The sequence below is a fragment of the Strix aluco genome, chromosome 19 (assembly GCF_031877795.1).
Source record: "Strix aluco isolate bStrAlu1 chromosome 19, bStrAlu1.hap1, whole genome shotgun sequence".
NCBI classification, from domain to species: Eukaryota; Metazoa; Chordata; class Aves; order Strigiformes; family Strigidae; genus Strix; species Strix aluco.
The window spans coordinates 9,445,840-9,461,434 of record NC_133949.1 but is presented as its reverse complement, the minus strand read 5'-3'; the positions used below and the strand labels follow the sequence as shown (position 1 = coordinate 9,461,434).

The 15,595-nt window shown below is 53.0% G+C and overlaps 2 protein-coding genes across 6 annotated transcripts in view; both read right to left on the bottom strand.

The window, feature by feature from the left end:
- RFFL (ring finger and FYVE like domain containing E3 ubiquitin protein ligase) overlaps positions 1-2,447 on the bottom strand; it is a 30,540-nt gene extending 28,093 nt beyond the window's left edge. For 2 of the 3 annotated variants that reach the window (XM_074845558.1, XM_074845559.1), the window contains exon 1: positions 2,341-2,447. The gene's annotated coding sequence lies outside the window, so the exon portion shown is untranslated. The remainder of the gene's footprint in view (positions 1-2,340) is intronic. The other variant, XM_074845560.1, reaches the window with a different exon arrangement.
- Positions 2,448-4,102: 1,655 nt separating this feature from the next.
- On the bottom strand, positions 4,103-12,516 carry RAD51D (RAD51 paralog D). Of its 3 annotated transcripts, none has more exons than XM_074845163.1 (11): positions 12,490-12,516; positions 11,819-11,954; positions 10,540-10,601; positions 10,268-10,386; positions 9,417-9,498; positions 9,168-9,302; positions 8,642-8,737; positions 8,382-8,472; positions 7,455-7,525; positions 6,331-6,498; positions 4,103-5,618 (listed from the first exon to the last, which is right to left on the bottom strand). In XM_074845163.1, the coding sequence occupies exons 2-11, from the start codon at positions 11,898-11,900 to the stop codon at positions 5,535-5,537; spliced, it is 990 nt and encodes a 329-aa protein (XP_074701264.1). In that variant the 5' UTR covers positions 11,901-11,954; positions 12,490-12,516; the 3' UTR covers positions 4,103-5,534. The 3 variants fall into 3 exon arrangements, with proteins under 3 accessions (XP_074701264.1, XP_074701263.1, XP_074701265.1); XM_074845162.1 differs by lacking the exon at positions 12,490-12,516 and adding an exon at positions 12,212-12,291; XM_074845164.1 differs by lacking the exons at positions 4,103-5,618; positions 6,331-6,498; positions 12,490-12,516 and adding an exon at positions 6,507-7,283 and having other exon boundaries at positions 11,819-12,205.
- Positions 12,517-15,595: the final 3,079 nt, after the last annotated feature.

The window sequence follows — 15,595 nt, the reverse complement described above, 5'->3', positions numbered from 1 at the left end:
CCCAAAATAGAATTGACATATATTATTCCTTTGTACTCTCATTGCAGAGTACTGCATTCAGCTCGCATTTTAAGTTGACTCCCAAGAGCCCAATCGCATGTACCAGCCAACAAGAAAGACTAAGCCTCACTGAAAGTCAGCCTACTATTTCTACCCTACAATTAACCACAATACATAAATGATTACTTAAAAACTAATCCGATTCAGAAAAAAATTGAGCAATTAAGCATCGACACATGAGCACCAATGTCAAGGCAATCAGCTTTTAATTAAAAGTTCAGTTGCTACCAGCAGAGTGGATATGGAAACAGAGTACTGCAGCCAGGTAACTGCACCGGGATTCACACAGGCAGAGCCAATGGCCCGTACTGGAAAACACAACAATAGCCAAATTGTTGTTTCATTAGACCCAATTGTTCTACCAAAAGCAACTACATTTACAAAGAATGATCCCCCTCCCCATCACTGTGAACGCAAAACGTGTCAAGGAGATAACAATATTTGATGGGTGGTGGTAGGTAAATGCAAGGATCTGGAATTTGTAAGAAAGAACATTGAAAGCTCACAGATTTCTGTTCCACTTCTAGGCTCTGAAAAAACAAGGTAACAGTGGAAATGACAAAGGGTTAATACTCTGTTTCATGCAATAATGTATACGTCTTAATGATCATTTATCTTAAAACCAACACAAACGTACTAAAATAATACAAAAGTTTTGAAATACAACCCACTACAACGTAAACACACAAAAAATGCCAACTTATAATGCACCTGTCATTTCCCATCCGAATGAAATGGATTTATAAAATCCTTTTTTTAGTTCTCCACGAAGTTTTTTCCGAATTCCATCATTAGATTAGAGAGAACAGAAAACTGCCACAAGTTTCTACGCTGCCGTGAAACAGTTCTCCAAAAACAACGTTCAAGACCTCCTGTGCTACCCACGGAAGATACGTTCTGTGTCAGAGAGGAGGAAGTGAGCTCAAAGAAAACACGTAAACAAAACCTTTTTATTTCTCATCAAATTAAACATTACCCTGAGCATATCTTAGTCAAAGAACCATAAAACTAAACCATTCCTATCTACACTTCAATATTATGCTTATCTCTACAGTGTCTAAGCCTGGCCATCCTCACAGTGTTTGAAAACACGTGGAACTATCAAGTGCAACAGCTTATTTATCATACAGTTGTAACATTGAGCACATTCATCCTTAGCTATTTTGTCAAGTCCCTGATCTGTAAAGGCTCAGGCTGGACTGCGTGCATGTTCGCCCTGCTGAGAGTTTACATTTATTAACCTGCAATCACATACGGCAATACTGGTAAGAAACCAATTTGATGATGTGTCAACACTTTCTCCACAGGAAACACCTTGACCAGTTTACAGGAACAAACTGTTCTGGAGAACACTTGAGTACTTTTATCTTCTGAACTCCTTTGCCTTCTGTGGCAAAGGAAGGACTTGCACAGCTTTCACTTTGGCTTATGACCCCGATTTTGAGCAGAAGCGGGGCAGAGTCCCTCATTAAGAAAATAACTTGGGTCCTTGCCACCAAGGAAGCATCTCCCACCCTAGGGTGACTACCACCGTACCAAACAAATCAGTACCTCAGACATGTTAAAATGCAACGAGCTGTACTGAGGGCTGGCACGTAGCCAGAATTCCTCAGTTCTCGTAGCATTTTGAGCAGAATAACCTACTAAACCTCAGAGTGCCTTTGGGAGCGTAACTCAGGAAAGGAAAGAGTTTCTGAATGCTGGTTCCTAAACAAGAGTAAAGAAACTGTACTCGAGTCCCACCCACCCTCGTTCGGGAAACCCTGCAAGTGCTCCCTGGGAGGGAGCCTCTTCACCCGTCTCCCCAAAACTACAACCCGGGCGCTCGCAGCCCCCTGCCAGCCTCTCCCTGTCCCCCTGCCAGCCCCGGGCTGAGCAGCCCCATTCACCCTGCCCCGTGCCCCCCAAGCCCCGGCAGCCCCCTCCTGCTCCATGTCCCCCCACGCTTCACAAGCCCCCCAGTCCACAGCGGTTCCCCCACCCCTCATCCCCTCGACAGCCCTCAGCGGCCACCCCACCGCCTCGCAGCCCCCCCATTACCACACGCACCCTCCCTACTCTGTCAGCACCCCCACTGCCCCACACCCCCCAAGCCCTGGCAGCCCCCTCGCCGCCCCACGCCCCCCAAACGGCAGCACCTCCCTCACCGCCCCACACCCCCCAAACCCTCGTACCCCCCCCAAAGTCCTCACGCAACCCCTCAACCTGGCGCCCCCCCCCCCCCAAAAAAAAAATCCCTAGCAGCCCCCCCAAACACTAGCAGCGCCCCAACCCCCTCACCTGCCTCCTTCGGCAGCCCCGTCCCGGAGAGGGCGGCGGGCCGGGCTCAGCCCCGACCCTCCGCTGGGCGCGGCGGCAGCAGCGCTATGGCAACTGCCCACCGCGGCGGCGGGAGCCACCGAGACACCGGCCAGAGCGGCGGCCAGCGAGCGGCGGCTGGACAGGCCCGGGCGGCCCGCGCCCCCTGGCGGCGCGGCGGCTCCCCGAGCGCCCTCAGGAAGCCGAGAGGGCAGCGCCGCCCGCGGGGAGAGGCGGAGCCCAGGCCGCGGGTTCGAGACCCCTGACGGGCGGCGGGGTGCTGGGGGGTCCCTCTTTGCTTCGGAGGAGTTTCTGCTGCGTGCAGGGAGCTTAGCGGCGTTCGCGGGAAGCACACATATACACACAGGTACACCCATACGTAGATATATGTACACCCCCATATATACACAGACATGTACACACACCCCCATAGGTACATATACGCACACAATACACATAAACACACGCTTATGTATTTTATACATCTCAAGCACAACTGTGCCCTCAGTGCCAAAAGGAATCCCCACTGCTTAGGACAAGGGGTGCCCTGTCTGCCCTGGGATGGGTTTTATCACCCCACTCCAGCCTTTCCCACCGTTTTCCAGCTGATTCAGGCGACGGGAAGGAGCAGGGAGAGGGGACGATCCCATGTGCGCTGGCACAGCCAGGCTCTGCGTTGGAGAAACGCCTGTCTGAGCATGGAGGAGAAAAGCTGAATTCAGATATTTAGGTCAGAAACTCTTTTCAGCCTAATTTTACTATGCAAATTTAGGGCAAATCAGCTTGAGTAAGAAGTCAAGTTTTTCCAGATTGGGTAATAGATTCCCACAGCCTGAACCCTTCTGCCGTCCCCACATCGAGCAATAACCAGCACCCACAGCAACACCTTCCCTGTGACCATGCAGCCAGAAATTCAAGACACCACCATCACCTCACACACATGCTGCCTACCTCAGCAGTGAGGAGAGGAGCAGAGGAGTTGCCACCCGAAGCTCAGCCGTGCCCCATATCACACCGTCCTCCCTGACCTATCCAGGTGTTTCCCAAGCAGTTGTAAAACTCCCACAGCTGCAATTAGCTGATTGCCAAGGAGAGGAAATCCCCCCAGGTGACAGCTATACTGGAAAGCCTGGGATGGGTAGCTTTGGAGGAGCGCAGCCTGTGTGTCCTCGCCTTTCACTGGTCTCTTCCCAACTGACTGGCACTGTCCCGGTTGAATCACCGTCCCATGACTGTTCCCCCATGACTAAGTGCAAGAGTGGAGTTTCTTCTGTCATTTCCTGGAGGCCACAGCAAAGATGCACACTGGGCACATGGCTGGTCTCACACCAAGGCTGATGCAGAGTTCAAAGGAGGCTGTTCCCCATCTCATCCTCCTGCTAGTTTGGGAGAGGAGACAGTGAGAAAGCCCCCTTGGTTCAAATATAACCAAAGAGGTTTCTGTTTGGCTTCTCCTCCGCTCCACACTCCCCTGCAAGAGCTTTGCTTCCCCTACAGAACCTCAGGAACAGAGATAAAATAGTACTGCAGAGTTTTGGTTGAAATTTGTGTGTGCCAGCTCTTTATTCACAGCTTCAAGAGACACAAGCAGCTAAATTTTCTGCTTGTAAGGACCAGCCCCATCAGCACAGGTCTCCAGCAGACAGGAAAACCATCCTCCTCCTTGCCCCAAGCAGCCAGGCTGCAACTCCAGGGGCCAAACCTCCCCTCCCAAGCTTGGAAAAGCCAGAAATGCAAATAAATATGCAACTTTAAAATACATTTATTTTTATTGAAAACAGTTTAGTGGTATAGCTCATGTTGCTTTGGGATGTTCCCTTCTTTGGGCAGGACTTGCTGGGAGCGAGTGGGGTGGGACCTGCCTCATAAATCACAGCCCTCGGAGCACCAGGAGCTCAGTTTCACAGGAAGCATGGCTCTGACAGATGTGCAAAACAAAGATCTGTGCTGAGACCTGGCACTGCCTCTGGGAAACCAACATGTGCATTCACATACCCCTTTTAGCTGCCCCTTCTCTACACCAGCTATTTGCCCAGGAATACAGGGCTGTACAGTGTTATGTCTACTCTGAAGAAATTAGCACCCAAATTCTGGCAAAATCAGAGTCCTCTTTGCCCAGCAGAGCCTTAGAGGGCTCCAGAAGCTGTACTGCTGTGTTATTATTTTAACAAGCACACCCTGATGAGTCCCAGCCCCCACAATCTACATCAGCAGCCTTAGAAGTGCAAGCCATAGCTCAGCTCGCTTGCCAAGGAGGCTTCTTATTAAGCAGAAGATGAGGGTGTCTAAGACATGCGGGATCGAGAGGCCATGACCCATCACAGTCTCCCATCTCCTCCCTGGCACTGCAGGAGCACCCAGGAGGTTGCCCAAAGCAGGCAAAAGCAGCTGAAAAGCACAGGAGCAAGGAGAGATTATTTTAAACTTCACCACATGCAATCGAGTAGGTCCTTGAGCATCAGCAGGGCCAGCTGATGTCAGTCAGGACTCATCCACCCCAGCTGATCCAGATGATAACCATCAATTAATAGCAATTCTTTATGCAACACAGTAATGCCCCAAAAATACCAGCGGCTCCCCACAGGGTCTGGAGTACTCTGGGGAGAAGGTCAGATCAAGCAACCAATTACATCCCAGCTCATCGACAGCCTGTCCCACCCCAGTGGCTAGGGACTAAACCTCAACATTTTAGTTAACAGCAATCACCATTAATTGAATTCTAAATCTCAACAACCACAGCAGTGGGCAACATCTTGTTTTTATTTCTGAATCAAGACCACTGTGGGCTGGCCAAGGAGGATCAGAGCTCTGGGACCTGTGGGCAGTGAGTTATGGGGGGAACAAACCCACCACGAGAAGTCATGGGCTTGTACAGGGACGTGCCAGCTGGTCCCAACCCAACACTTTAGAACAAGGCTGGCTCTGCTGGTTGAAGACAAGCCTGCAGCAGAGAGGACCTGGTTGTCATGCTGCCCACCGTGGGCTGCATCTGCTGAGGCAAGGAGATCTCTGGGGAACCCCACACTCATTTTGTCCCCAGCACAGACGAACAAGAGTTTCTTCATGTTGGTCCTTCCCAGGCTGCAGGACTCTGAGGCAGTCTGTAAAACCTTCATCGTGCTTGCCTGCCTTTTTTGCAGCTCTCCTGGACCTTGACATTTGCTTTTCCACCTGCATCAGAAACCCTGCGTAGGTGTTGCTGGACTCAGCTCCTGCACATGACTGTTTCCAATATCCACCTCTACCTGTATCCCTGTTGGCTGCAAGGAGAAACAGAGAGGAGCTTAACCTCACACCACTGGGACTCCAGGGGCAAACCTGTACATCGCTCCACCTGCCCCAGAACCAAAAATCCCCAATTACATCCCCCTGAGAATTTCTTTCTGCTGGTGCTCTCATTTTAACTGGGTCTGCTGAACACAGAGTTACAAATGGAGAATGCAATTTAGTAAAGAAATAACATCTTGCTCCAAGATATCCCCGGACACACTATTATCTAGCACATCCAGGATGCGTTTCGCTGCCCAGCACACCACCACATCCAAACCCATTTGGATCAGGCTGCGGAGCGAGCTCAGGGCCGGGAGGCTCAGGCAGCGCTGCCCCATAGGTAGGCAGGATTCAAGCCAAAGTCACCTCTCTGCAGGTGTCTGAGCCAGCTCTGCGGGATCCTCACTGCCCACACGCGATCAGGAGAGCGAGACAAGCACAAGGAACACAATGACCTGGATTGGAAGTGGTGCCACTCCTTTAACATGCCTACAAATACAAGCTCAGGCTGTTGGGAACAGATGCTCTTCTCTTCCACAGCACGCGACCAGGCTGCATTTGCTCCTCTCCCATTGCCACGGGTCACCCAGTGAGGCCTGATCCTGCCCTACCCCCAGCAGGAGCCATCCTCTGCTCCAAAGCCAGGTCCACATCACGCAGCTTCTTCTCCATTCCCAGAGGGACCGGTCCAGGGAGCCTCACCTGCCGGGATGACTTTGCCAAGGAAGCGACGCGCTGCGTGGTGGCTTTCTCCCAGGTGGCTTCTTTGCTCTCCAGCAGCACTCGGGTGCTGGGAACGAAACTCCAGGAGCGGCCGAGGGCTGGCTTCAGTGAGCCGGTGCTGCTGTCCCTTATCACCTGGTTTGTCACCTGCAGCACAAACAGGCTTGTCAGTGCCCAAGAAAAGCTGTGCCACTCAGTGTAACGAAACACTGGAGATCACCAGGAGAAAATGGCCAGACTCTACTTCTATGAAGTTTTTTCTTCTCCATCCTGAGCCCTTCTTCTTGGCACACCCACATCATCCCCTCTAAACATAACCCATGCAACTGTCCCAGACACATACTCAGGTAACATCAGACACCGTGTGCTGACAGCCATGTACTTTACAAGCTGCAGTGACTCCTGGTGCCAAAGCCACCTGCAAAGTTTAACTTGGAGCCTTCCAAGCGTCCTTCCAGGCACCCCATCCTTGTCACTTTATTGCTAATCAGAGCAAAGGACAGGACTGTCTCAACGCCTTCCAGTGCCAGGTTCAGCAGATTACCATTTTCTCTTGTGGCCTTCCCAATTCAAACACGTTAATTGTGGTCTCAGCAACCTGTCTGGGTGCACTGAAGCAAATGCAATTGCTTGGCCAAGAGCTGGGGAAGACTAGAGCAGGGCCTCTTCCAGTCCCCAGCTCCTTCTGGATGATGCAAGGCCCTGCAGTTCCTGCAAGGTAACTAATCAAGAAGTTACTTAGTGAGCTAGCCAGCCCCTTAAATGAATGGTGTTCTACCAAAAATAAATACAACCAACCTTTCAATCTGTCTGTACTTAACTCTACCTTGCTCAATCGAGTGAATGCTATGTTGGCTGAGGACAGCAATAAAAGCAGGCAGCAAGTCAGCCCTGTTCTTGCTCCACACTTGCTGGAACAAGACATCTGCAGGCTGCAGAGAAGCAGAGCTATGTCAGGGAGCAGAGCACCATGGGATGCAGGCCTCTTGCTCCTGCCTAGCTGGGATTAGGGTCCCCCCCTTCCCCGGGACTCCAAGGCTTCTCCAGGGCTCCTCACCATGGCACGTGCCAGCACACAAATGACAAGGCACAGCAACACTCACCACAACAGCAAGGCTGAACTCCCTGGCCAGTGTCTTCAGCTCCCTGGCTAGCTGCATCATGATGGCCAAACCTGGAGGAGGACAAAGCATTTGGGTGTTTGCAGATCAACCCTCAAAGTGCATCTCGGAAGCAGGTGACATCTAGATTTGCATGACCACCAGATTTAGTGCCAGTGCTGGTGTTCAGGGTCACCTTCAACCCATTTCCCTTACCAGCACCCCAATGTACCCATTGCACCTGCACACTCCAGAGCACCTTGGCCGAATGGATGTGGCATGGACAGACCAATCCCCAAGTTGTCCCACCCCTTCCTTTCCCATCTTTGAAGGCCTGAGGCCAAAAAACCCTACAAAAGCACCAGGAGCTCCAGACAAAGCTGGCCAGGTTGATTTAACGGGCACAGGACCCATCTCTCCAGCTCACAGCTTCCTACAGTCTATGGCTGTGAGAGGACCTTCTGTGATAGCACTGCCTGTCACCCAGGTGTGCAAGACCCTCTGGAAGGTGTTTGAAGGGCCTCCTTGGTATCTCAGCCAGCAAGAAGCCCCTCACTCCTGATTTATGGCCCTTTCTGGCAGAAAGAGACTCAGGGGAGCTTTGCAAAATGTGCCAGCAACCACGATGTATCGGTGACACTGTAAGCAGAAGTTTTAATCTGTGGGCAAACAGTTCAGTGCCTCCTCTGTCCCCCAGCTAGGTTTCAGACCACCAACATGAACTTGCATGGCCACAGCCAGCTTGAATGTTTGCCAATAACACTGCAAACAGACTCCCCTTTTATCCAGTTGCAAAGAAAAAGCTGGGAGCAGTTGCGCCCACATCCGTCCTGCCCCAGCCCCAGGCACAGCACACATGGGAGGAAGATGCTCTTCAGGACAAGCAGAGAGGTCTGCATCCTCATGGCACATCCTGACGAAGCAGCTCACCCTCTGACTGTTTGCCACCCAGCAGCGGGTAAATCACAGCTGAGACAGAGTCAATCACCACAATCTTGAGAGGCCCCACGGAGCTCATGACCTGAAAGAAGGTGGAGTCACAAATCCAGCAGTTTTGGAGGTCTTGAGCTGCACAGAGGTTCAAATGTCCCCAGGACAGGGTTATCTGGTGTCACTCGTCAGGTGCACAAGCCCTACTACCCTCCTTGTAGTTCTGGGGAAGGGAGAGGGGCCCAGACCCTCGCTCCTACCTGCTGGGAGAGGCGATCCCGCAGCTCCTGCAATGCACTCAGCATTTCATAGATGTTGAACACACGAACCACCTGAATCCGCTGCAGAGCCTCCAGCTGCGGCACAAAGCAGCATCACCAACAGCCTTACCCCCTCCAGGACTTGTTATATTCCTCCTGCCCCAGTTGCTACCAGCTCTTTGCATTTATAGCATGCCATGGAGCCAGGGACCCTTCTTTCTTCCATGTTTGCCTCCACCCCATGAACACTGTTGTCCCATGGAGGAAGCAAGCAGACTGAGCTCAGGGAGTGAAAGTGTGAGCAACTACAGCAAGGCTTCCCCTTCTCCCCAAGAAAAAAAAGAAAGTGCAGTGTCTGTCCCTGAGCACAGCACCTGCCGGGCCATGAGAGAAAGAGTTTGGACCCAATAAAGCCCATGGGGACAAAGGCAGAGTTGGACAGACAAACCATCTTTGGGGGTTGTCTGCAGGCAAGAGCCAAGACAGTTTTAGGGCAAGTGGAGGGACCAGCTCCAGGGGAACTTGCCTGCTCTTCCTTGTCCTCTGCCTGGGCTTGAAGCATCTGGTAGAGACGGGAGGCAGTGAACCCCCCTGTGGAGTCGAGAAACAGGACGTGCTGCTTGAGGCCTAGAGACACACTGGCCACAATGCCCAGACACACCTGGAAAGGGAGGGACAGGGTGTCAGCCAGCACTCCCAGGTCCCTCTGCTTCACATGCCCAAAGGCATCATCTTCAGCCTTGAGGTCCTCTCCCCTCTCCTCCGTCCCACTCACCTGTGTCTTCCCACTGCCCGGTGCTCCCATGAGCTCTGTCACCTCCCCTGTGTACAGCCCGGAGTCCAGCAGCTGGTCCAGGCTATGGGTTGAACACAAGGTGGGATTATCAACACCCCTTCAGCAGAATGGCAGGGGCATCAGGAAGCAGCAGTCCCCAGATATTTGTCCCTAGAGTCCCCTTCCCAAATGCAGACAAGCACCTCAGGCTCTGCCCCTTCCCTCCCATCTTCCCTCTGCACATTGTGGACAACAACAGATCTGCAGTGCGGGGGCTACAAGAGGACAGTCCTGAGATGGAGATGAGCTATGGTCCTGGGAGCTGAATACTCAGGGTTTCTCTGTAGAGTCACTGTAACAACCCAGGGAGGAGACAGGGGAAAAGAAAAAATAAGGTCATGCAATAGAGTAACTCATTTCCATGCCTGATCTAGACAATTTGGACCATCATCACTCAACAGTCTTCCCAGATCCATGACCCTCCTCTCTGGAGCCCTCAGGGGAGAGGCTGAAGACATCATGTTGTCTAGTCTAAAGTGAGACACACAACCACCTCCCAAAAGGCGTGCAGGCTCTCGCAAGGACAACAGCAGTGTCATTCCCTCAAGGGACACAGACCAGCTGGCTTTGCAGCCACAGGACACGAAGAATAATCATCTCTTGCTCACAAAAGGCACAGCCAGGCCACGGCTGTAAGTTTTTAAAACAGCTGCTGGGGATGGTCTGGACACCACTGGGTCTGCTCAGGGCATCACCACACTGAAATCCAAATCCTGCACTGGGCAACCACGGCCTTTGGCAGCAAGCCCAGCCCCAGGCAGACCCGCTGGCTTGCCAGGTGATGCACCCACCTTGGGCTCCCAGTGGGCAGGATGGCTGTGGAGCTCTTGAGCTCCTCATAGAGGTCTGCTCCGTTGGTGGGGAAGGCAGAGAACTGGGCCAGGAGCACACGTCTCACTGCAACCAGCGCCTGGTGGGCAGAGAGATTTCTGGAAACGGGACTGAGGAAGTCCAGGGCCAACATCTGCTGCAGAAGGTTCCCCCAAACAAGCCCATCTGAGCCATGAGCTGAACAGCTCTGAGCTCCCCGTTAATGTGCCAGAATTTAGGAGTGACCCATTACCTTGTAAGACAGGGAACACTTCTGGGCAATGTCCTCCAGGTCTGATGACACAAAGTCTACCACTGCAAATAACATGAGGGACAAGAAGTTAGATGACAAACCTGGACAGATCACACACACCAATGAGACAACCAGCTTAAGACAAAATCTGGCTGTACCAACAGGCAAAATGTCTGTGCCTTCTGCCAACAGTTCATGTGGATGAGCAGGATGCCCCACAAAATGGAGTATTGGGGTTATTCCTCCAAGATGGCCCCATCGCCCACTGCAAAACAAATTGTTTCTTGCAAAACAGACCAGGGAGAGAAGCTGGTAAAAATCTTCTGTTTTGCTCAAGAGCTGCCCAGCGCCATTTGATAGCTGGGGCCAGGCAAAAGAGTCTTTCTGCCAGTGTGCCACAGTCTCAGGGGACTAGTGACTGACCCAAAGTGCCAGCCCTGAGTATGTCAGGAAGGGCTAAAGCCACAGAAATTAGAAGAACTAGTGGCCCCATCTCTGCTCTCAGGAACCACTCCAAGATCCATTTTTTCAGATAGATGTGTATGTTATGGGTTGAAAAAAAACCAGCAAAACAATTTTCTCATCGGGAAAACAAAGATTACAACATCCATGGCTCCAGCACCCACGGGATCTCACAGACTCCATTTAACAAGAATAACATGGTGTTTTTCTCAGCTCTAACCCAGTTTCTCAGAGCAAGTAAAAAATCCACCTGAAGTCTTTTCCTTCCTCCCCAAGCGCAGGTGCCCAGGGTGCAGTGTGCCAGGAGCCAGTGCATTTTTCAGAGGGAAAAATGCACAAACCAGCCCGAAATACCTTCTAAAAGCCGTAATTGATCATCGCTCAAAGAGCTTCTGCAGAGATCCCTAACACTCCCCATCCTAACACTCTCCTGCTCCTAGAGAGAACTCCTGACTCATCATATCCACTCAGGGGGACCCAGAAGACATCCAGCAAGGAGGACACAGGAGGGATATTGCACCACCAGCACCCTGCCAGGGTGGGGGTGATGCGGGCACAGGGCCTGGAGCCGCAGCCCCCCAGGCTCCTGCGGTCATGGCAGACAACCTGCGCCCACCCTCCCTTTCACTATGGGGCTCTAAGAAAACTCCCCACTGCAGCTTCTGGGCTGGAAGCCAAAGCCACAAAGGATGTTTTCCAGGGGCTGTCCCACTGCCCAGACCACCCAGGCTGGCAGATGGGTCCTGGAGGAGAGGAGGTGCCACCGCGATGAGGGGATGGCGTTCCCCAAGCCGAGACCCCGCTGCCGCCCCGTTACCCGTCCTGACGCCGCTCGCCCTGAGAAGCTGGATCATCTCTTCGGTGAGGCCAGGGCAGAGCCCAGCCCGCAGGACCACCATGTCCTCGGCCACCCCCAGGACGGAGCGTGGCGGGGCCGGCAGAGGAGAGGAGACCTGCGGCGGAGATGGAGAGTGGATGTGGCACCGTCCTGGCAGGGGCCGTGCCCGGCCCTGAGGCTACACACGCTGGGGAGGTGCTGCCCGGGCTGGGGGGGGGGATCACGGCGAGTGTTTAGTTTCCCTTTAGGACCAAACAGCCCCAAATCAAACAGCTCCGCCAGCAGCTCGCGGGCCGCATCCTCCAGCGGAGCCCTTCGGGGCTGACAGGCCCCACGATGAGTTTCCCACCCCGTCCTCACCGCCCTACGTACCCCAGATGCACCCCCTGCCCCCCCGGGCACCCGAAACTGGGCTGGCCCGGGGTCCTGGCCCCAGCCCCCGGCCCGGGCCCTTCCTGCTTCCTGCCGGCAGCGGAAGAGCCGGGCAGGGCTCGTATCTGCACCCCAATCGCGGCTGCACGGGCTCCAGCCCACGCCCCCCCAGCCCCCCCGGGGCCACCGCCAGCCGCCCCCGAGGGGCCGCGCAGGGTTTTCCTGCCCTCGGCCTCCGCCGGGCCCGGCAAAGACTCTGCGAGCAAACGGGCTGTTACCGTAAATCCGGGCTTAAAGAACCCTCTAAGCCTTAGTTTTAGAAGGGCAGGCGTCTGTACTGCAGCGCTGGAGGCACGGGGGATCCCCCCACCCGACGGGATGCCGAAACACAAAGGCACACTTATTGTATACAATTTTAAAAAATAATATTTATGTAATTTCCGAGAAGTACACACCTATTCCCAGAGAATCTAATGCATATGTTAATACATTGTGCGAGCGTACTAAAATTTGGGGAAGGGTCTGTGAGGGGCTTCCACGGGGGTTTTCGGGGGTCTGCGGTGGTCCCTAGTGGTTGTTCAAGAGGTGTCTCTCAGCGTCCTTTCCATGAACTCTGAGTCTTTTTTCATATAAGATCTTGTCTTGGCTCATTGCTCTGTCTGTAAAGTTTCTCAGCTTTCTTATCTTTGGCTCCCGCAGGTGTCTGTTGGTTTCTCTGCCCTGTCCCGGAGGAACCCATCACAGTGGCAAAAATTATGTCCTTGGGTGCGTTCTCGTCTGAGGCCCCTTACAGCAATTAGCACCAACTGCTTGCAGGCATCAGAGCCTCCCCATCCTGCCTGCAAACAGCCCCCCAAAGCCTTCCCCCTTCTCTCTGGCCCCAGCAAGGAAAAACCTCTCCTGCTGCTAGCACCCAAGGGTGCTCCTGGAAGGGCAAACGGGGGTCTTCAGCTCGCAGCACAGCCTGATACCAGCAGGGACACTGGGGCACACCTGGGAGAACCAGAGCCTGCTCAGGAGCTGGAGTCAAGAAAATAAAAATGAGAGCTCCCCCTTATCAGCTCCCCCACGCACCAGCTGTCTATAAATGACCATCAGCACATGCACCAACAATGCCCTGGCTCCCAGGCTCCATCAATAACAGAATCAGAGCCTGGGCTGGCTGGTTTTGGGGGCTGGAGCTGGGGAGAATCAAGCAAGCTAGTTTAAAAATTGAGACAGACTGAAGGTGATAGAAGCGTGGCTGCTCCTGTCTTTTCTTGCAGAGCTCTGGTTCTGAGTAGGGCTTGTTTTGCTTCTAAAAATGTAGTTTGTGTTCAGAACTGGGTTCTCTGCTGCTGGTGTGGCTGGGCAGACCCTTGGTGCCCTGTAGAGCTGGTGAGGTTTGAGTGCTTGCTGATGTGAGTAGGAAAAAATCTTTAATTATAAGTTCTGAAGTTATTTCAGAGATGAACCTGAGTGCTATGCAAACACTTTAACTGCCCTAAACTTCCATTAGGAGTTTGGGGGAAGCTCTAAAAAGGATTGTGTGCAGCTTTACTCCACGGAGAAGGTCTCTAACGCTGTGTTGGAGAAAAGCTCAAGCCCTGGGTGCTGAGCACAGCTACCTCCACAGCCTTGCTCTTGCTCTAGAGATGCTGGAGCTCATCCTGGGATTTTCTGGAGAGTAATTTCACCATGGACCTTACCAGCTCTCTGCAACGTCCTGGTTTAGACACTGGCTTGGAGCTGTGATGGAAGGTGGGAACCCAGGACTGGGTTTGGCAAGACTCATCAGCCAGTGCTTGCAGTTGGGGTTACAGAGTGGAAGATGAAGGTGGATGGGGGGGTCTTCGCCGCCCCGCAGGCGGGGAGAGCTCTGTCCCCAACGGGGCTCGCTGCAGGGGGAGCCTGGGGGCTGGCCCCTCCCTGGCTGCCTGGGACTTAAATTTCCCTAGGAAAAGCGGGTTTTTTTGTTTAGGTTTTTTTTTTTCTTTGTCAGCTGAGGCCTGAAGAGGGCTCCCGGCACTCGCTGCTGAGGCTGCCGGGGCAGGGAGCCAGGCTGCCCTCTCTGTCTGCCCCTCCAGGGGCTGTCACAGAGAGCATTAAAACATCTGCTCCAGCTGTGCAAAGGCACAGGGATAAGGTAACTCCAGGGCACCCCTATCCTGGGAAGCTGCTCTTCTTCCTGACTGATCTGGTGTAATCGCTGATACCCTGTCCCAAAAATACAGACTAAAGGGAGCTCAGGCCACTCTTAGCTCTGTCTTGAACATTAGCAGCATCAACACAATTTTATTTTGTAACTTAGTTTACTTAAGTACATCCAGTGCTGCTGCTTGTGAAAATGAAGACTTTATTCTAGATAACTTGAGAAAGGCTGTGCTGTGTGCACCGTGAGTACTGAAATGAAGCAAGCTGACCCTTCCCCGATACCTAAAGCAACATGGGAAGGGGCTTCTGGTGTGTTAGTCCATGCGAGTCCTAGAAAAGTCACGGTACCGAGCCTATCGAAGTCAGAGACGGCCTCTTACACCTTCCACAGATGTGGTCCATGTGCCTTGGACCTTCCCCCAAGCAGGTGAAGGTGTATGAGCTGCCTGCAACTGCTCTGCAGGTGATGTGATGCAAAGGGACCTCCCAACTGCTTTGCTATTACCTCCTGGCCAGATCCCAGGGACTGAACAGTGCTGTTGGTGCAGGGTGAATAAAATAGGTGACCTGAACAGGGCAGTCTTGTGCCGATTCTTGCTGTATAAGATCCCCAAGCCACCAACATGGATCACCAGTGTCAAAGGTAACTGTTTTGTTTTTTTTTTTCCAGCAGAGCTTCAGTGTGGAAGTGCACTGTCTGCTATAGCTCAGTTCAGCAGCATAAGCCTGATCGGAGCAACTGAGCCGTTTCTGGTCAGCCCATGCTCCCCTCAGTCAATTCCTCCTCCCCACTGCCAGTTCACCCATTTGCTTTTTAGCTGGGATGCTTGTAGGTACAGTCAGGAAGGCAAGGCCTGTGTTTTGGGAGAGATAAGTTGCAAAGCAGAATTCCTGATTGGCTGCAACCCCTGGGAAAGGGGGGGGTTTGAAAGGCTCTGCTTTTGGAGCTCGGTACTGGTGTCACTCAGATTGAGACCTGAGACACTCATCACAGCAGTGGGCCAGTATGCTCCGGTACAGACATCTGTGTTAGCCTGTGCTGGTGGGCTTCCAAATGAGTGGAGGTGGCAATGCTGGACACGGGTGGGATTTCCAGCAAGGTAGGCTCCCAAAAGCCCTGGGAGGAGGAGGCAGCGCTGGGTGCGAGTTGGCTTTCTGTCCCAGTGTGTTCTGGAAGGTGCTGGGTGCTGCTGCAGCTGCTGGCTTGGGGCCACTTGTCCCTGAGGCTCAGCTGTCTCATGCTTCCCTAAA

Excerpts from the sequence above, each read along its gene's own strand:
- RAD51D (XM_074845163.1), bottom strand. The coding sequence starts at position 11,900 with ATGGTGGTCCTGCGGGCTGGGCTCTGCCCTGGCCTCACCGAAGAGATG. Across the intron at positions 9,499-10,267 it reads CTGCCCACTGGGAGCCCAAG|CCTGGACCAGCTGCTGGACT; the intron begins GTGGGTGCATCA and ends TTCAACCCATAG. Across the intron at positions 9,303-9,416 it reads CGGGCAGTGGGAAGACACAG|GTGTGTCTGGGCATTGTGGC; the intron begins GTGAGTGGGACG and ends CTCCCTTTCCAG.